The sequence below is a fragment of the Oratosquilla oratoria genome, chromosome 5 (assembly GCF_046742065.1).
Source record: "Oratosquilla oratoria isolate Oo_2021 chromosome 5, ASM4674206v1, whole genome shotgun sequence".
Lineage (NCBI taxonomy): Eukaryota > Metazoa > Arthropoda > Malacostraca > Stomatopoda > Squillidae > Oratosquilla > Oratosquilla oratoria.
In genome coordinates, this window is record NC_134781.1 from 4,568,423 (window position 1) to 4,590,633 (window position 22,211).

A 22,211-nucleotide genomic window follows, 5' to 3' on the forward strand; every position below is an offset into this window, starting at 1 on the left:
CCTGTATAGTTCCTCTTTACAAGGGAAAAGGGGACAAGTGTGAATGTAGTAATTTCAGAGGGATTAGCCTGTTGAGTGTAGTAGGGAAGGCTTATGGGAGGATCTTAATTGAGAGGATTAGGAGAGGAACAGAGGGAGTAATTGGTGAGGAACAGTGTGGATTTAGGACGGGTAGAGGTTGTGTAGATCAGATCTTTGTGGTAAGACAGATATGTGAGAAAGCTATAGGAAAGGGGAAGGATGTTTTTTGGGCTTTCATGGATCTGGAAAAGGCTTATGATAGGGTAGACAGAAAGGCACTGTGGGAGGTTATGCAGATTTATGGGATAGGAGGAAAGCTTTTGGGAGCTGTCAAGAGTTTTTATGAGAGTAGTAGAGCATGTGTTAGGATTAGAAATGGAGAGAGTGAGTGGTTTGAAGTAAAGGTGGGACTTCGTCAAGGATGCGTTATGTCGCCCTGGCTGTTCAACTTATACATGGATGGGGTGGTGCGAGAGGTGAATGCTAGGGTAGTGAGTCAGGGATTGGAGATGGTTAAAGAAAATGGAGAAAAGTGGGAGGTGAGCCAGCTGTTGTTTGCGGACGACACTGCGCTTGTGGCAGGGTCAGAGGAGGGATTGAGGAAGCTGGTGGCAGAGTTTGGGAGAGTATGTGATAGAAGAAAGCTAAAGATAAATGTGGGTAAAAGTAAGGTGATGAGATGTACAAGGGGTGAAAGTGGCAGTAGACTGGAAGTGAACATTAAGGGAGAGCGACTGGAGGAAGTGGATAGTTTTAGATACTTGGGTGCAAGTGTAGCAGGAAAAGGTGGAGTGAAGGTGGAGGTAGAATGTAGATTGAGAGAAGCGAGTAAATGCCTTGGTGGTTTAAAGAGTGTAATGAGGAATAGACATTTGGGAATGGATGCGAAGAGGAGACTGTATGAAGGAGTGATTGTGCCAACAGCACTGTATGGGGCAGAAACGTGGAACATAAGAGAAGAAGAGAGAAGGAGTTTGAATGTGTTTGAGATGAGGTGTCTGAGAAGTATGGTGGGGGTTACTAGGCTAGATAGAGTGAGAAATGAGGAGGTGAGGAGGAGAACAGGGGTGAAAAAGGATTTGGGAGATAGGGTTGATGAAAGAATATTAGGATGGTTTGGACACATGGAAAGAATGAGTGAAGAAAGACTAGTAAAAGAGGTATGGAAGGCAGATGTGGAGGGAGTGAACATGAGGGGACGTCCTAGGATGAGGTGGATGGATGAGGTGAAGGGGGCTTTGGGGAAGAGGGGAATGTCTGTTGAGGAAGGAAGGGAGAGGACGGAAGACAGAGGTGAGTGGAGAATGGTTGTATATGGATGATGTTGTGACTGCATGAGGAGGAATGGGCGGGGAAGTGGGGGGTGGGGTAGTATGTGTGAGTAAATTTTGACGCAGCCCGAAGGGATTTCTCCCCGTCCTCGCCTTATATGCAAAGGGGGACGGAGAGGGGGGGTCGCCGATTAAATGAAGCGGCCTCGCTGTGGATGTACTGTGTCTTGCGACACTGCTTCTGACCCAGGGCGGTGGGCAGGGTGCAGGGATGACCCGTCATCCAGGAGGTGCTCAGATGAGAGGAAGGGTGGGAGGGGTGTGGAGTGTATTTAGGGATGAAATGGGTGGGAGTGTTTTTATGCCTTTCCCTTTTTGGCTACCTCCCTTGGAAGGGGGAAAAAGCCTTGGTATATGTATGTATGTATGTACAATGGAATTTGGAAAAAGCAAAAACAGAATAACAGGATCATATAAATTGGGAGAAGAAGGAATAAAAAAAGTAGAAAATGAGAAGGACCTGGGAGTCATTGTTATGAATAATATGTCACCTGAGAAACATATAAATAAGATTTTTGGAGAAACTTATAATTTAATAAGAACAATTAAAGTGGCATTCACATACCTGGATGAAGAAATGGTGAAGAAAATTCCTATCACTCTGATAAGACCAAGATTGGAATATGCTGCAACGATGTGGTCACCAAGTACAAAAAAATGTATAACAAAACTTGAAAGAATACAAAGAGCAATTACAAAATTGGCACCAACACTCTCAAAACTATCATATGAAGAGAGACTAGCAAAACTTGAACTATAGACACTAGAGCAAAGAAGAGAGAGAGGAGATTTGATAGCTATTTACAGAATCATGAAAGGCATAGAAATTATTGATAGAGAGAATCTGATAAAATGGGATGAAAGAAATACAAGAGGGCACGGAAAGAAAATCAAGAAAGACAGCTATAGAAGAGATGTGAAAAAGAACAGCTTTCCTCACAGAATAATAGACAGTTGGAACAAGTTAGATGAGAAAGTGGTGTGTGCAAAAACAATACATGAATTTAAAAATAGTTTAGATAAAATGAGATATGAAGACGGGACCCCACGAGCATAGCTCCCCTTCCCGTAAAATACAACTAGGTAAATACACATACACTAATCTAAATGTGGAAGGCAGAGGTGGATGGATTGAACATGAGGGGGTGACCAAGGATGATAGATGGGGTGTAAGGGGTGTTGAGTAAGAGGAATGAAGGGAGAAGGCAGGAGATAGGGATGAGTGGAGAATGGCTATGTATAGATGATACTGTGATGCATGGGATTAGGTGGGGATGGGGTGTGGTTATGTGTGAATGATATTTTGACATAGCCCAAAGGGATTTCTCCATCTTCAATGTTTCTGCATGAGGAGACAGAGGAGGGTTGCCAATTAAATGAAGTGGCCTTGCTCTGGATGTGCTGTGTCTTGCTGCATTGCTTCTGACCCAGGGCGATGGGTGAGATGCAGGGATGACCCGTCATCCATGAGGAGCCAAGATGAGAGGGAGGAGAGGGGTGGTAGGTGGGAGTAGAGTGGGTGGGGATGAAATGGGTGGGAGTGGGTATATGCCTTTTGACTTTGGCTACCTCCCTGGTAAGGGGGAAAAGCCTTTGGTATATGTATATATGTATACATGAGATTATAAAAGATCTTGCATAGAGTGTGTCAGAATATAAAAATACATGGTCATGTAATTCTATGTTTATCAAATATTTATATTTTTCCAGGGACAATTCATAAGTTGGATGACCTCCTGGACTTTGCAGCCATGGGGAGCTATTGTGAATTTGACCTCTTTGGTCTTGAAACATCTCACTATCAGCTGAACATTGATGTTGATATGCCTTCAGATGCTCAGAGAATTGAGCGCATCAAACATCTGATTGACCATGGGTTTGGAGATCATATTCTTATATCACATGATATTCATACCAAGATCCAACTGGTAAGGACCACAATAGTAATCCCTATTTAAGATTAAGATAAGAAGTAAAACCTTAAAATATTACATCATTATGTAGCAAAATTTCCTATCTGTGGAGTTATGAAATATGACAGTGTGAGGTCTTACTTAGAGGAGATTCATGGATTCCAGGTTCCTGGCAATAGCCTTCACTTCGTCCCACATGTTACTCTAGGAAGATATGTTGTGCTGCTGTCTGGATAGTGTGAAAGCAAGAGCAGTGTGGGCTGAGGTGTTTAGAATAGCTCAGTAAAACAAGCCAACCTTAAGTGGTTTGGTGATGTAAGAATAGATGAAAGTAGATCTTACAGGATCATTATATGCAGGTACCTGTCATTGGTACCAACAAAATAATTGTAAGCAGAGGAGTGAGTGTGGAGTGAAAAGAGTAGGAATGGAAGTTAAACAGTTAAATGGTACATATAGATAATACTGTTCTGCTTGCAGAGACAGAGGAGGGTTTGAAGAGTTTAGTGAGTGAATTTCATAGAATTTTCCCAGATGCGAAAACTGAAAATTAATGTATTAAGCAGTAATGCTGCAGTAGTATTTGTGAGTGGGTGACACAATGTTAATATAATTGTATGGGTAGAATGTGTGTGGTAATAATTGGTGTCTTAGGTTTCACTGACTAGAATCCCATTGCACCACAGTGACTGGCAATAGTTTTTGAGCTATCCTACAGATCTCTGTGGAAAAATATTGGACTTTAGCTTGTTTTGTATATGTGAGTTTTGTCTATCTCTGTACCAAAGGTTTAACCAAAGGTTTCTTTCCCCACCCATCCAACTCCCATCTGCCTCCCACCAGTTTCCCTTATATCTTAACTCCTTGTGAGTGAAGGATCATCATTGCATTACTCAGAAGCAATGCAGTAAGACACAGCACATCCACAGTAGGTCCTCACCACTAAATTTACATGGCAACCCTCCCTCCTCATCCACTCTTGCAAAAAATGTGATTTGAATTTTGTATTTCATGGATATAGCAAACCACTAATTGGGTTTTCTTGTTTTATGTTCACAGGAGTCATTTGGAGGTTATGGCTACTGTCATATTCTACGCAATGTTGTCCCCAAGATGTTAAGGAGAGGGTACAGACAAGAAGATATAGACAAGATGCTTAAAATCAATCCACAGAGATGGCTTGCCTTCACAAAGTAGTACATATACATCAATATATATTTCTAATTCAAAGGCCCTTTCCACCTTTTGTGAGGTGACTGTGTCAAAACATAAATCCTTGTTATCAACAAATAAAAGTCAATCGACCTACTCTCACATCTCATACAAAATGATATACAGACGCTTCTCTACTTACGTTCATTCGTTTTACGTTTTTCGATTTTACGTTTGAACTGACGGTAAAAAAAAAATTGTAAAAAACATTTTTTTGAGTGAATTTTTTAGTTTACCGCGCTCTCCGTAGTTCAAACGATACTTGCGCACGACGCTGCATCCATTGTTTACATTGCGCAGACGACAAACTGAAAATGCCTTGCCTCCTCCTCCCCCTCCTCCTCCACCATCTCAATTTATGTTGCTTGAATTTAATCTATTTGAAATTAATGTTATTATTTTACAATGTTATGTGTTTAATTAATGATTTAGGGGTGTTTTATAAGATACGGTAATAGAATTTACCGATGTATAGTACAGTAACAACTTACGTTCATTTTCAACTTACGTTCGGCCGTTCGGAATGTAACTAAAACGTAAGTTGAGGAGCATCTGTATTGCTATTCCATATAGATGTATCCACTCGTAAGGCAGCATCTCTTGCAAAAAGGGAGAATAGTGCCAGCAAATGAAAAGAAAAGCTTAAAGAAAAGATCAAGATATGTGAATGTGATTGCATCTGAGTAAATGCAGATTTGTTGATATCTTTCCAATGTGATAGTCTAAGTGCATCAAGACAAAAGTACTGGACCTTGTTCTGTTTGTTCCTGGAGTTCCCAATCATACAATTTGTATTTTTCACAAAAATACAGCTTAGCTTCTGGTGATGGAGATAGCATCATCCCCAAGATATTTCAAAAAGATTTGTAATACCGTATTTTCCGGCTTAAAATGCGCACCCATGGACTTCGTTGTCTCAGTACACAGATAGCGCGCACCGACGTATAACGCGCATGCCCGATCGCCATCTAGCGAGAGAATCGAAAACCATGTTGTGCGTTGGTCCTTATTACTTTGTAGCTTACATAGTTTGTAGGAAATATGATCTAAAAATAGTTTATTGAAAGTAAAATATACAGAAAAATTTTGGGATTTTTACAGAAAATGTTCATTTTATATCTTGATGAAATAATTTGTCTTTACCATTTTTTACTTAATACTGAAACAAACTACAGACTGTTTCGTTTTAGCTTTGAACCTGCAATGACAGTGGTGAAATAGGACAGTCTCTCATCGAGGTGACGTTTAGTTAACATAACTCCCGAAAGAGGGTGTTGTAGTCAGGTGTTTGACACGAGTTTATGAACGGCCGCAATGGAATTTGTACCATACCTAAAGTGAAGGAACAAAGCCAACATAAAAATTCAAACTAGGATGCTGTGAACATGGGCAAATATCATGAATATTGATCATGTTTCATGGTGTTTAGGCCTATTTAAACATGAAAAATAAGACTCGATAGATACCTACCTATACCAAATATTTATATACGGTAGCCCATGCTGGCGTATTCTTTCATGTCACCATGGCTGTTCTTCTTGTTCTCACGGAACGTCACGGAGAAGTGTGCCGTCCCGACTTTGTGACGGCCAACATCGTCACGTTGCTGTGAAAAAATTACACACAGCCGCAGAATTTTTATCGTAGGCCATAGATAATGCACACCACCGGATAACGCGCACCCCCCATTTTTAGGCCCTTCCAACGAAAAAAAGTCGCGCACTATACGCTGGAAAATACGGTAATTGTAAATGTTATCTGAAGGTAAAATGTTTTCAGAGGCAGGATGATGTTGATGGTTGAAATGGTGGTAGTATATGCAATTGGAAAAAATGGAACCCATTAAGCAGCTTTTAATTTTTTCAAGATTAAATATAATAATGTTATTTTACCATGGAGTTTCATTTAAATGTATGGACATCATCTTGTCATGTCCCATCCTTATGTTGTTTATAGAGTAGTACATACATATATATACCAAAGGCTTTTTCCCCTTTACACGGGGGGTAGCCAAAAAGAAAAAGGCATAGAAACCACTCCCACGCATTCCATCCCACATATTCCACTCCCCTCCACCCTCCTCCCTCCCTCTCATCTTGGCACCTCCTGGATGATGGGTTATCCCTCCATCCTGTCCACTGCTCTGGGTCAGAAGCAGTGTCACAAGACACAGCATATCCACACCAAGGCCACTTCATTAATTCGGCGACCCCCCCCCATCTCCATCCCCTCATGCAGAAAAGGAGAAGACAGGGAGAAATCCCCTAGGGCTGCGTCACATTTCTCATACATACTTCCTTACCCCCCTTCCCCCTCATGCATCACATCATCTATACACAACCCTTCTCCATTCACCCCTATCTTCTCTCCTCTCCCATCTTTCCTCAACAGACACTCCTCTCTTTTGTAGAGTAGTGGCTCATTTTTACCCTTTTCTTCTTCTTTGCTTGGTCTTGAATGGAATGGTAAAATGATGTAACCAATTTTGATACACATACATATACCAAGGCTTTTTTCCCCTTACAAGGGAGGTAGCCAGAAAGAAAAAGGCATAAAACCATTCCTACCCATTCCATCCCTAAATACACTCCACCCTCCCTCTTATCTTAGCACCTCCTGGATGATGGGTCATCCCTGCATCCTTGTCCACTGCCCTGGGTCAGAGGCAGTGTCGCAAGACACAGCACATCCACAGCAAGGCCGCTTCATTAAATTGGTGACCCCCCCTCTCCGTCCCCCCATGCAGAAAAGGAGAAGACGGGAAGATATCCCTTCGGGCTGCGTCAAATTTTTCCCACACATACTACCTCACCCCCCATTCCACCTCATGCATCACAGCATCATCCATATACAACCATTCTCCATTCACCCGTCTTCTGTCCTCTCCCATCCTCCCTCAACAGACATTCCCCTTTCCCAAAGCCCCCTTCACCCCATCCATCCATCTCATACTAGGACGTCCCCTCATGTTCACTCCCTCCACATCTGCCTTCCATACCTCTTTTATTAGTCTTTCTAAACTCATTCTTTCCATGTGTCCAAACCATCCTAATACTCTTTCATCAACCCTATCTTCCAACTCCCTTACCACCCCTGTTCTCCTCCTCACCTCCTCATTTCTCACTCTATCTAGCCTAATAACCCCCATCGTACTTCTCAGACACCTCATCTCACACATTTTAAACTCATTCTCTCTTCCTCTCTCATGTTCCATGTTTCTGCCCCATACAGTGCTGTTGGCACAATCACTCCTTCATACAGTCTCCTCATAGCATCTATTCCCAAATGTCTATTCCTCATTATACTTTTTAATCCAGCAAGGTATTTACGTGCTTCTCTCAATCTACATTCTACCTCCACCCTTTCCTGCCACTTTTGCACCCAAGTATCTAAAACTATCCACTTCCTCCAGTCGCTCTCCCTTAATGCTCACTTCCAGTCTGCTGCCACTTTCAGCCCTTGTACATCTCATCACCTTACTTTTACCCATATTTATCTTCAATTTTCTTCTTTCACACACTCTCCCAAGCTGTCACCAACTTCCTCAATCCCTCCTCTGATCCTGCTACAAGTGCAGTGTCGTCTGCAAACAACAGCTGGCTCACCTCCCACTTTTCTCCATTTTCTTTAACCATCTCCAATCCCTGACCCACCACCCTTGCATTTACCTCTTGCACCACCCCATCCTGTGTCCCTGTGGTGGGGGAAAGTCCCTGTGGTGGGGGAAAAGAATACTGCCAACAAGAAAATGACCGTGATAAGTGAGGAAAAATAAGGAAGGATGAAGAGTGGTAGAGTGCCAGAGGACTGGAGGAATACATGTATAGTTCCACTTTACAAGGGAAAAGGGGACAAGTGTGAATGTAGTAGTTTCAGAGGGATTAGCTTGTTAAGTGTAGTTGGGAAGGCTTATGGGAGGATCTTGAATGAGAGGATTAGGAGAGGAACAGAGGGAGTAATTGGTGAGGAACAATGTGGATTTAGGACGGGTAGAGGTTGTGTAGATCAGATTTTTGTGGTAAGATATGTAAGAAAGCTATAGGAAAGGGGAAGGATGTTTTTTGGGCTTTTATGGATCTGGAAAAAGCTTACGATAGGGTAGACAGAAAGGCACTGTGGGAGGTTTTGCAGATATACGGGATAGGAGGAAAGCTCCTAGGAGCTGTCAAGAGTTTTTATGAGGGTAGTAGAGCTTGTGTCGGGATTGGAAATGGAGAGAGTGAGTGGTTCCAGGTTAAGGTGGGACTTCGTCAAGGATGCGTTATGTCGCCCTGGCTGTTCAACTTATACATGGATGGGGTAGTGCGAGAGGTAAATGCAAGGGTATTGGGTCAGGGATTGGAGATGGTTAAAGAAAATGGAGAAAAGTGGGAGGTGAGCCAGCTGTTGTTTGTGGACGACACTGCGCTTGTGGCAGGATCGGAGGAGGGATTGAGGAAGTTGGTGACAGAGTTTGGGAGAGTATGTGATAGAAGAAAGCTGAAGACAAATGTGGGTAAAAGTAAGGTGATGAGATGTACAAGGGGTGAAAGTGGCAGTAGACTGGAAGTGAGCATTAAGGGAGAGCGACTGGAGGAAGTGGATAGTTTTAGATACTTGGGTGCAAATGTAGCAGGAAAAGGTAGATGTAGAATGTAGATTAAGAGAAGCGAGTAAATGCCTTGGTGGATTAAAGAGTGTAATGAGGAATAGACATTTGGGAATAGATGCTATGAGGAGACTGTATGAAGGAGTGATTGTGCCAACAGCACTGTATGGGGCAGAAACATGGAACATAAGAGAGGAAGAGAGAAGGAGTTTGAATGTGTTTGAGATGAGGTGTCTGAGAAGTATGATGGGGGTTACTAGGCTAGATAGAGTGAGAAATGAGGAGGAGAACAGGGGTGAAAAGGGAGTTGGGAGATAGGGTTGATGAAAGAGTATTAGGATGGTTTGGACACATGCAAAGAATGAGTGAAGAAAGATTAGTAAAAGAGGTATGGAAGGCAGATGTGGAGGGAGTGAACATGAAGGGATGTCCTAGGATGAGGTGGATGGGGCTTTGGGGAAGAGGGTAATGTCTGTTGAGGAAGGACGGGAGAGGACAGAAGACGGGTGAATGGAGAATGGTTGTATATGGATGATGTTGTGATGCATGAGGTGAAATGGGGGGGTGAGGTAGTGTGTGTGAGCAAAATTTGACGCAGCCCGAAGGGATTTCTCCCCGTCTTCTCTTTATATGCATGGGGGGTCGCCGATTTAATGAAGTGGCCTTGCTGTGGATGTGCTGTGTCTTGCGACACTGCTTCTGACCCAGGGCAGTGGACAAGGTGCAGGGATGACCCGTCATCCAGGAGGTGCTAAGAGGGAGGGTGGAGGGGTGTGGAGTGTATTCAGGGATGGAATGGGTGGGAATGATTTTATGCCTTTTTCTTTTTGGCTACCTTCCTTGTACATACATATACCAAGGCTTTTTACCCCTTACAAGGGAGATAGCCAAAAAGGAAAAGGCATAAAATCATTCCCACCCATTCCATCCCTTGTAAGGGGGAAAAAGCCTTGGTACATGTATGTATGTACCCCATCCATGTATATATTGAACAGCCAGGGCGACATAACACATCCTTGACAAAGTCCCACCTTTACCTCGAACCACTCACTCTCTCCATTTCTAATCCTGACACATGCTCTACTACTCTCGTAAAAACTCTTGACAGCTCCTAGAAGCTTTCCTCCTATCCCGTATATCCACAAAACCTCCCACAGTGCCTTCCCGTCTACCCTGTCATAAGCCTTTTCCAGATCCATAAAAGCCCAAAAAACATCCTTACCTTTTCCTATGGCTTTCTCACATATGTCTTACCACAAAAATCTGATTTTTGATAGTTTAATTAATTTTCTATTTTTATACTGAAATTTGGTTACTGTTAAATAAGCTCACGGTACTCAAAGAAAAGTTATGATAAATATATCAACAATGGGGAAGCTATATTATGTTCAGGCATCACTAAGTTAATTGGTTTTTTATACTACAGATCTTGTTTTTCTGTTTTGTCAAGACTAAAATTGGACTTGAGAATAATTTAGTTTATGACCTGACCTTTGGAGTCATAAATTGTTTCTAAATAAAGGTGTTATGCTCAAATCTATGAATTTATACACAACCAAGGCATGCACTCATCCCAACCCATTTCCCATGTAAAGTATTGACAAACATTACAAGAATATCCCATTCAATTCACTTTTTTCAGACTGTTTCTCTCTCAAAGGATAATATAAAGACTAAAGAAATTAATAAATATTCTATAATTTGTGTATGTTCAACAGATAGAAAAATGTACACGAAATCAACACTATACAAATCAACCCTAGATACGTACTGAAATGTTCTGTGATCTCAAGACATATCTGTAGTAGTTTTAATGACCACATAATCATGAAAGCATGACTCCTACATTGTGATTTCCTCTGCATAAAAAGTAGCACAACTACAAAGCAAGTTATGAGCAATGTCCAAGACAATCAAGCACAGACCTATTGTTGAACATAGCCTGAAAATGTGTGTGTGAATGTATGTATGGATGTATGTGTGTGTATGTGTATATATATATATATATATATACATACACATACATGTACAAGAGAGACAAGTATTGTCCTTGACCACTTTATTAAAAATATAGAAACCTACTCTATACTTACTTCTGCCTGCAAAGAAATGCAATTGCCCATAAAACATGACATTTTAGATTAACAATTTTATGAAGAGCAAATTATATAATCCATCCAAATCCCATTTTTTGTGATGAGGAGGGAACTGTAGATATCTTCATGTTTTCAATGATTCAGATCCACAACAATTTAAGTCAAAGGATTATTGCCCCAGTTTCTCAACACTCCAGTTCCTCATTAACATTTAACATTATGTACAAAATTACATCATTTGATGTACATATTTTGTGATCCATTTCACATAACTGCAACTCTTTTAAATAATCATTTTTCCAGTCAAGTTTCTCCATGTGTACGTTGATATACTTCTTACCTGAAAATTATTGCTGAGGGCTTCCCATGATCCATACCAAGCTACAATAAAAGAATTATTCAACAGCTTTATATTCATTCACATCACAGATAATCATCACCCCTGGAATCACTTTGTCTCTAACTTTATATAACACAAGTGAAAAAAAAAGACTAGTAAAAAGTGCACAAAGTGTGTGGAAGGCAGAGTTGGAGGAAGTGAACTTGTTGGAGTTCAAGGGGAATGTCTGTTGAGCAGGGAAGGGAGAGGTGTGAGAGGAAAGCGTTTGTTAATTAAAGAGAATTTGATGTGGCCTAAGGGATTTCTTCTTGTCTGCTCTAACTTTTTAAAGCTGATTTTGAAGGAGGGTCACCATATAATGAAGCAGTAAACTTAAACTAGCTTCGGATGTTGAGCCCTACTGTGGAGGGGTTGTGTTTTGTTGCAATGGTTGAATAAAAATATACACCAACCCTACACATGCATTTGTTGTCTCTCTTATCTTGGTGTCTTGTATGTAAAGGGTCATCCCTCTTCCCCACCACACTGCTAAGGTTAGAGGCAATAAAGCATGACAAAACACTTCCAAATCAGGGCTCAACAGTAAAGGCTGGTTCAGCCCTGTTGCTTCATTACATGGTGACCACCAACCACCGATCTTGTCCACTTGAGAAATATATGGAGCAGACAAGAACATTCCTTAAGGCCATGTCATTTCCTCATCCAGTTTCAACTATTCTCCACTCATTTCTATAATTTGCACTCTCTTCCTTGCTTGACAGAAAAAATTACTTGTACCCAACAACCCCTTCACTCACCTCATTCTTGGTCTTCCCTCAAGTTCCCTCCATCCACTTCTGCTTTCCATTCTTTTGTTAACCCTTTTCACTCATTTTGTACATATACCCAAACCTTCTTAGTAGATATATAAATAAATACATACACTGAAGGTGGTGAAGCCAAAGCACACACCCATAAACATAATTATTAACGATTATAACTGTTGCCTTAAGGTTTGCTGACTGGAAACCTGGCACCCTGCAGTGACTGGCAACAGTCCTTAGGTGCTCATGGAAGTAAAGAGTCTATTGCCTGTTTTGTATTGAATGTGATGGACATTTCTACATCACTGGTTTACAGTAGTCAGAAAGCAGTCATCATTTGTCAGTCCTTTTTGTGTGAAAGTGGAAGAAATAACGAAGCTGATAGCAAGAGGAAGATATATATTTGGGGTGGGGGGGGTGGGGGTTGCTGGTCTGAGACAAGAGGGTCAGTCTCTTAGGGATGCACCTCCAGATGGATGTGAGGGCACAGACAGGCAGTTGGGAGACGATTCTCAAGACCACTATTTGCAGGTACCCAATACATGACCTTTCCTTATCATAATAAAAAATAATAATAATAAAAATAAAATGCTTTCACTCTAAATGCATGTACTCTATCAAGATCATAATTTAATAGTCTGATAACAAATCTCTTATCCATTGGCACTTGTACCTTCGGTTCTCCTGATGCAAGAGAACCATACTAAAAGAACTCATTGTTATCAGAAATTTAAGTATTTGGGAATGAAGATAAGCACTGGAAAATATTGTATAACTGAATGATGATCCAAAGTGTACTTATATAATGAATTGTATATATATGAATTTGCTTTTATACTTTTCCCCTCATCCACAAAACATAAGAGCTACAGTAAGACTTAAAATATTCCAAAGTAAAGGGAGTACTCCTGGTATTGGTTTGGACTGCACACCATTTTTAAGTTGGCAGTTTGGATCTCAACTCCCATTTCCACTTCCTGGGCACTAATACCTTCTTCCTTTAATATACAAGACTTATCATCGCTGAAGAACTTCTACTCTGTTTTTATCATAATAGTTAAGAAAACTGTTGGCTCATTCTATAAAAAATGTGAAGACAAAACCATTTGTTAACACACCTCATGAGATGAAAAAGAACAACAGAATGTCTACACTCGAAAACCAAAATATTTCCCATAGAGTAGCACACAAGAATGACAGGCACACAGTTTTCCTCGAGAGCTCTTAATCCCTCCCACCCCTCATATATATCACCAGCAGAACCCACGGAATGCAACAAAAATATAACCCCAGCAACATAATACTCAAATATATAATATAACCTGCTCTTCAACAGCCATACAAAGACATATATGCACTCAGATCTCTTCACAATTGACCTCTAGATCCTAATTATCACCAAAATTTCCCAGATATCTACACAACTGAGAAATCACTACCAAACCAAGTAAAAACAACACTGGTATGACTGCATTTAGCTCACCACCCTGCGCAAAAATGGTACCAAGGCATAACTGGCCTAGCTATTGACTCAAATTAGTTCAGATGAAACCTCCACACAGAAAACACTAAACACCCTTATCTCATCCTATCAGGACAACACAAAATTTCTTCTCAGTCTTTCACATATGTTAAAGGACCTTATGAAGTGGATGGCTCATGTGAGGCACACATCCACATAATGTACATGTAATCTCTATTCTGCACCCCCTAAGAAGGAAGAAAGAAAGAAAGAAAGAAAGAAAGAAAGAAAGAAAAAAGAGAGAGAAAAAAAAACAAAAACAAAAAAACACACACACACACACACGCCACTACCATCTAAGGGAAGGAATGCTCTGTTCCCTGTCATACTGCTTAGGTCAAAGTCAATTAAGCAAGGCATGGTTCTGCAGCAAAGCCCAGCCAGTGCAAATAAAATTATAATACTTTATTTTGACATGGTTCCTATTCAAATTTATTAATATAGTGCTACTATGGCTTTACCCAGGTTTTTCTTTGAGATCTGGCTATGGTGCCCATGCTAACAAAAATGGATGTGCCAACATATGTTTCTCTGTCTTCCAATTTTCATGACTAGTATATCATATTCAATAGTACAGTGAGTCCTCCTTATACAGTAATTCTTTATCCAGTAAATTCACAGTTATGGTATTTGGTAATTATTACCCTCGATTCTATTGACGGTAAGAAAAATTCACAGATACTGTATCCGCTAAATGTTTTGAAGAGGAAAGAGCAGGGAGAAAGTACATCTGCCATATCCTATTATTACATGTTATAATGAGTTTGGTATATGGTAATTTCAATTTGCAATAAGGTTTTCAGGAACGCATATGTACCATATAATGAGGACTTACTGTATAAAAAAGCTAGGAGCTTAATTATTTTTGGGTCTGAAGAGCCTAAGTAGGATTACTTCTGTCACTACTGCCTTACCTTTTTCAGGAGATGGTTTTGGTTATTGCCACACAAGCACATGAACATAACCTTTGACAAGTAATTCATTTCACCCTTTCTGCACAGATACATTATGTGAATCTACCTTTACTTAACTGTATTTTTTAGATAACAAACAACATACTATACAGGGCTGCAAAACTGGCCTGGATCAGTATATTATACTGTCCCAAATTTGGCTAAGAGTACACACAAAATATGTCAGTTGTTGTATGGACAAGAAACTGAAAATAAATCATAAAAGTTGATGATTCAGTTTTTCTTCGTAAAGTGTGGTTAGTGCCTTCAATACTGATGAATGACAATATTCAATTACATAAACTTCCATGGTAAAAATATGTATTTTACAGTAAAATGACTCCTGGGAAACATGCACAAATAATGGCAGTAATATTAACTGAAACTACTACCACCAGCAATTTTGGGGGAAAAAATAATAACAACAGTAATTAAATATCACTAATAAATAATGATATAAAAATCAAAACAGAAATAAATGAATAATTACATAACAACAGACAAGAGTAAGGACAAACTTGTGTTTCATGCTCTCGAATTGTACTTCCACATCTGTAAGTCATGCCTACAAGCTCCCCAATACCATCGTGGTACCATAATGTTCACGGTTTACATTTCATTCTCCCAAGCATAATCACAATATATTCCGTGTATTTACAATTTTCACAATGTATGGTAAAATTATGATTTTTTGTCACAACTTCAAAAAGAATGGGTTACTAAGCAAGTTATGACAATAACTATAATCACAATATTATTATAACAAAAGTAATTATGGCATCTCTGGAGCTTTCAGCTCTTAAATAGGGAAGCAAGAAGTGCAGAAACTTCTTCTTGACTTGGACACCCAACAAGAATGACTTCTTCCTCATTGTAGTTCTCAGCAAGAATGGCTTGTGCTCTTGAAAATGTGCTCAGCACATTTAGGCGTATGGGTTTGAACAAAATAAATTCTGTGTCTCGGTTGGCCAGGTAAAGTTGCATACTTCGCTGAATGTGAGGTAAATTTGTTTTGGTGTTTTTCTGGGTTAAACTAATCACATCTGAAAGCTGGAAGTAAGGAAAAAATATTAAAGCCCCTCTGTCTTCAACACATTTTTTTTCTTGACTTATTCTTTTCATATGCACAAGCAACCCAGTATCCTTTCATCAACCCTCTCTGCCAGCTCTCTCCACCACTGCTCTCTGCCTCATCTCTTTTTCTTTCAATTTACCCATCTTCATAACCCCCACCATACTTCTTAAATACTTCAGTTCAAACATGTTTAATCTCTTCCTTTCTGCCTCTCTTAAATTCCATGTCTCTGCTCCATATAGTGTCATGAATACTTGTGCTGCCTCAAAAGTTTCTCTGACTGGAAACCTGCTGCCATAACTACTGCTCCATGGCAGCCAGAAGTAGCCCTCGGGAACTCCCATAGATCTCCTTGGGAAAAAATATTTGACTGCCATAGGCATTCTGTGACCCCCCCCCCCATCTCCCCACCACATAGTAGAAGGAAGGAAGCAATCTCTAAGTGCCTGGTCTCCTTGAGTGACAAAGTGAAGAAGGAGAAAAAAAAAATCCAAAGGTATCTCTAGATGGAGCTGACAGTACTGATGCACTTTGGAGATGAGCAGTGGAGAAATAATTTCTCACATTCATCCTGTAGGACCACCAAATACAATACCATACACAAGAATATAAGTTTCTGCATGAATATAATAGAATAATGTATTCACAGGCATAAATTTAACACTCAAAGGTTTTGCTACATTCATGGTAGGGGTTACAAGGTTGGATAGAGTAAGAAATGAGGAGGTGAGGGGAGGGAAGAAGTGGAAAAGGAGATGGGAGATAGGGTTGATGAAAGAGTAATGGGATGGTTTGGACACATGGAAATAATGAGTAAACAAAGATTAGTAAAAGAAGTGTAGAAGGCAGAGGTGGATGAAGTGAACATGAAGGGATGATTGAGGATGAGATGGATGGATGGGGTGTCAGGGACACTGAGCAAGACGGGAATGTCTACTGAGGAAGGAAGGGAGAATGCAGGAGATGGGGAGTGAGAGGAGAATGGCTGTGTATAGATGATGCTGAGATGTATGGAATGGAGAGGTTTGGGAATGGTTATGTGTGAATGATATTTTGACATGGCCCAAAGGGCTTTCTCTCTGTCCTCAATGGGGGGGGGGGGGGTATGCTGATTAAATGAAGCAGCCTTGCTTTGGATGTACTGTGTCTTCCTGCATTGCTTTTTACCAAGGGCAATGGGCGAGATGCAGGGATGGTCCATCATCCACAAGGAGCCTAAATGAGAGGGAGAGGTGTTTGTTGGAAGTGGAATGGGTGGGGATGAAGTGGGTGGGAGTGGAATTATGCCTTTTGACTTTGGCTACCTCCCCTGTAAGGAGGAAAGGGCCCTTGGTATATGTATGTATATGCTACATCCAATACAAACTCACCTTTTCTGGAGAAGCAAAAGGCTGATTCTTTAGTGCGATTGGTTTGACACTCTCATCCTTATTCATTTTAAGAATAACCTCTGCCTTGGTGATGAAAGTAGAGAGGGGTGTGGTGAGGGACTCGGTGGCTGTATAAATAAGTTGTTCACATGCTCTCTTCAAACGATTGTCAACATCTCGCTTGGAGTCTAGGATGTGCTCAGTTACCTGCCAAGAACAGGAAATGTATCAATGTTTTCTGATGTTCCCTGTCCCTCTTTTTCTTCCCTTCTATTCCCTCAAGTATATAGATAGATATTACAAAGAGAATAGTGCTTTGTTGCCAGCTCTCCTTATGTGAAAAATTAGAGTGAATGTTAACAGATCTTGGGTTCTAAGAACCTAACAGTAAGATGATTCCTCTGATACCCTTTCAACAGGTCCAGCACATGTAGGTACCATCACTGGTCCCAATGAAATAGGATGTAACAACTTGTTATCGGAATGGAATGAATTAGTGTGTAACCTACCTGTGGTGTACCTTCTACAATGAATTCTAACAAGGCATTATTTGAGCTGAAGGAGAAGAGTCTATTTCGTTTATGGATTAGTCCAACTGCCGCTGACCTAATCTTACTCCAGTCCAAACTGGTTTCTCTCAGGCAAGAATCCACCTGTCATATAATAATTCTAATTAACCATCTAACCAAATATATCCAATCACCATATTCTTACAAATAGTGACTGCATAAACAAAAGGAAATATAATTGCCTACATTTACTATAATAAGAAATGATTTACATTTTTAAAATTCATATGTGGATTAAATGAAGCAGCCTTGCTGTGGATGTAGTGTGTGTTGCTGCACTGCTTCTGACCCAGAGTAATGGGTGAGATGCAGGGATGGCCCATCATCCATGAAAAGCAAAGAATAAGAGGGAGGGAAGGATGGTGAATGGGAATGGAATGGGTGGGAGTGGAATTATGCCTTTTGACTGTGACTACCTCCCTGGTAAGGGGAAAAAAGCCCTTGGTATATGTATGTAAAATTTGTATGCACACATAAATCATTCTACATACATATACCAAGGGGTTTTTCCCCCTTACAAAGGAAGGTAGCCAAAGTTAAAAGACATAATTCCACTCCTATCCACCACCCCTCCAATCCCTCTCATCTTGGCTCCTCGTGGATGACGAGTCATCCCTGCATCTCATCCACTGCCCTTGGTAAGAAGCAATGCACCATGACACAGCACATCCACAGCTTGAGCATTTCATTTAATTGGCAACTCCCCCCCCCCTCTGTCCACCCATGCGGAAACAGTGAAAATGGGGATAAATTATTTTGGACTGTATCAAAATATTAATTGCACATAATCACTCCCTAACCTTCCCTCCATTCCTCTATGTATCTCAGTATCATCTTTACACAACCTTTCTCTACTCACCCCTATCTTCTGCCTTCTCCCTTCCTTTCTCAACAGACATCACCCTCTTGCTCAATGCCCCCTTTACCCCATCCATCCATCTCATCCTTGGTCATCCCTTCATGTTCACTCCATCCACCTCTGCCTTCCACACTTCTTTTACTAATCTTTCTTCACTCATTCTTTCCATGTGTCCAAACCATCCCAATACTCTTTCATCAACCCTATCTCCCATCTCCTTTTCCATTCCCACTCTCCTCATTTCTCACTCTATCCAACCTTGCAACCCCTACCATACTCCTCAAATATTTCATCTCAAATACTTTTAAACCTTTCCTCTCTTATGTTCCATGTATCTGTCCCATACAGTGCTGATGGTAAAATTGCCCCTACATACATATAGCAAGATATGAATAAAAGCAGCAACGACTGCAACAGCACTGTAGGAAAGAGGCCAAACGCAATTTTAGTTAACAAGTATCAAGCAATTTGCGCAAATTGTGTGTACACTATTTTAATGTTTGTTTCTCCCCGCAAGCTCGGGCTATAAAAGGAGTAAAATGTTTCTCAACTATGTTATTTCTGAAGAAGCCCTGCTGGGCAAAACGTCAAATATACTGGACTCCCATATTCTGCATTTGGCCTCTTTCCTACATAGCAAGATATTTTTTAACGAGTTCTAGATCATATACATCCATCAATTAATTGATGGAGTAATATACCCAGACAAAACCACACTTGACCATCGCCATTACCTCACCTGAAATGGTGCTAACTGTTCTCTGAGGATGAGCAAATGTTTTATTTCAAACAACTGTGCATCAAGTGGGGATGAAGCTTTTCTAATGATGGAGGCTGCACTCTCCAAGTTCTGCATACAAGCTGCTAATGCTTCTTGAGAGATGCCCTGGAGGTAATGACCACATAAATGAATAAATATTCACGGAAGGAAAGAATCTGAAAAAGGGCTAATCTGGGATAATGAAGAGGATTAAAATCAGATTCAGCAGCTATAATTGAAATACTTGGGGCATTAGAACCCTGAGCAGCATGAAGGATCCACTGAGACCCCATACTCTTCCAAATCTGTCCCCCACACTGGTAAAACCATCAAGCTTAGCCAGACCAATCTTGTTGAGTATGTCACTGGGATGAAGATATTACACTCCTACATACATACATACATATACCAAGGCTTTTTCCTCCTTACAAGGGAGGTAGCCAAAAAGGAAAAGGCATGAAATCATTTCCCCCCATTCCATCCCTGAATACACTCCACACCCATCCACCCTCCCTCTTATCTTAGCACCTCCTGGATGACGGGTCATCCCTGCACCTTGTCCACCGCCCTGGGTCAGAAGCAGTGTCACAAGACACAGCACATCCACAGCAAGGCCACTTCATTAAATCGGCGACCCCCCCCCCTCTCCGTTCCCCCATTGCATAAAAGGAGAGGACGGGGAGAAATCCCTTAGGGCTGTGTCAAATTTTGCTCACACATACTACCTCACCCCCCATCCCCCCGTCCATTCCACCTCATGCAATCACAACATCATCCATACACAACCATTTTCCATTCACCCCTGTCTTCTGTCCTCTCCCCTCCTTCCTCAACAGACATTCCCCTCTTCCCCAAAGCCCCCTTCACCCCATCCATCCACCTCATCCTAGGACGTCCCCTCATGTTCACTCCCTCCACATCTGCCTTCCATACCTCTTTTACTAGTCTTTCTTCACTCATTCTTTCCATGTGTCCAAACCATCCTAATATTCTTTCATCAACCCTATCTCCCAGCTCCTTTTCCACCCCTGTTCTCCTCCTCACCTCCTCATTTCTCACTCTATTCAGCCTAGTAACCCCCATCATACTTCTCAGACACCTCATCTCAAACACATTCAAACTCCTTCTCTCTTCCTCTCTTATGTTCCATGTTTCTGCCCCATACAGTGCTGTTGGTACAATCACTCCTTCATACAGTCTCCTCTTAGAATCCATTCCCAATGTCTATTCCTCATTACACTCTTTAATCCACCAAGGCATTTACTCGCTTCTCCACATTACACTCCTACTGTCTCAAAAGAAACTGCCAAAGTACTCCACCTTTTTAAGATACAGTGATCCCTCCCATATCTGGGTGAATTCAGCCAAAAACCCATTATGGATATGGCCACATCCCTCCATGAGACTTTAGTAGCAAGGCCATGTCAAAACTTGAAGCTAAATAGAAAACCTGCAGAGATCTTGAAGTCAGGGATATTCTGCATTTGGATAAACCGGCAGATGTCTTGAAGTCAGTGATGTTCATCACTTGGGCAAACCTTTCAGTTGTGTTCTTGACCTATGTTCTTTAACTTCTTCCATATGATGATACCTACAACCACTCCTCGTTTAACGACGACAATTGGGACCAGCGCGCCGTCGTTAACCGAATTGGCCGTTAAGCGAAAGTGTATACATATACGTATAATGTACTGTATGTACAATGTCCAGCAATACATGTATCTTTATTTTCGTGTATTTTCCCTCTTTTATACAGTACATTAAAGCTTTATTTACTGTTTATTTACGGTGGTTAGGTTCCTGAAATTACCGTATATGACCAAATCCGCATATGCTGACATTCCATATTGAATACTGGGGTATTTTTTTAGTTTCGACCATGGGCGCAATATAGCAATAGAAAATTAATTATCAATTTTGTAAATTAAAATGTATCAACGTAATATGCAATTTTGTGGGTGGAAATGAAAGTAAAAAATACCATGCTACAAGAAAATATGCTAATGAACGAAGTCGGTAGCATAGGATTGGGACACCATCTTGTCTGCCAATGTCTCTCACGACGACGACAACGAGGACGAGCCGGATGACATTTAATTTGCAGGTAATGATTTATCAAACACAGGTCAGGTTAGTTTAGTTTAGGTTAGACGAATTCATCATCCTTTTATTTCTTCGACATCGGCATCTATCATAACAAACATGGTGTACCATTCGTCCGACATGACTTCGTTACTTATGAAATTTGTTTTAGCACCTTTTTTTTTTATTTCCGCTCACAAAATTGCATATTACTTTGATACATTATAATTTACAAAATTAATAATTAATTTTCTATTGCTATATTGTGCCCATGGTCGAAACTAAAAATTTACCACTACCGGTATATACTGTACCCCAGGTAGTTTTTGCAGCTTGCAGGATGGTAATGTAGACGTAAGCTTCAGAACACTTTACCTCACAGCTAATATCCAACGTACAAGTTCAATTATAAAATCATACAAATTTGCCTTAGCCAACTTAATTATCGTACACGACGTCGTAACTTCGGGAGATTTACGTTAAAAGTCTGTCATAAAGCCCGTCGTAACTCCGCGTCGTCGCTAACCGAGTAGGTTGTTAAACGAGGAGTACCTGTACATAGGTGTCATGAGGCACGAGTGCGTAAATGAGCATGCCAGCGTTGGCATCTTGATTATATTCATTTCTTGGTTGTAGCTGAGTGACCCTCATATTCTGTAACTGGCTTGACTATTTTTCTGTGGTTATTAATATTCAGAGTGAAAGAGAACAAATAAT

General features: G+C 40.7%; 2 protein-coding genes across 3 annotated transcripts in view; one reads left to right on the forward strand and one right to left on the reverse strand.

The window, feature by feature from the left end:
* LOC143025344 (N-acetyltaurine hydrolase) overlaps positions 1 to 6,368 on the forward strand; it is a 66,823-nt gene extending 60,455 nt beyond the window's left edge. For both annotated transcript variants that reach the window (XM_076184846.1, XM_076184845.1), the window contains 2 exons: positions 3,063 to 3,280; positions 4,325 to 6,368. In XM_076184846.1, coding sequence (XP_076040961.1) covers positions 3,063 to 3,280; positions 4,325 to 4,462 — 356 coding nt within the window. In that variant the 3' untranslated portion in view covers positions 4,463 to 6,368. The remainder of the gene's footprint in view (positions 1 to 3,062; positions 3,281 to 4,324) is intronic.
* An 8,637-nt stretch (positions 6,369 to 15,005) lies between these two features.
* The window catches only part of Cog3 (conserved oligomeric Golgi complex subunit 3), a 56,962-nt gene continuing 49,756 nt past the window's right edge, over positions 15,006 to 22,211 (reverse strand). The window contains exons 6-9 of the mRNA XM_076184841.1: positions 19,392 to 19,538; positions 17,734 to 17,877; positions 17,225 to 17,431; positions 15,006 to 15,829 (exon numbers count right to left, since the gene is read on the reverse strand). Of these exons, the coding sequence (XP_076040956.1) occupies positions 15,572 to 15,829; positions 17,225 to 17,431; positions 17,734 to 17,877; positions 19,392 to 19,538 (756 nt within the window). The 3' untranslated portion in view covers positions 15,006 to 15,571. The remainder of the gene's footprint in view (positions 15,830 to 17,224; positions 17,432 to 17,733; positions 17,878 to 19,391; positions 19,539 to 22,211) is intronic.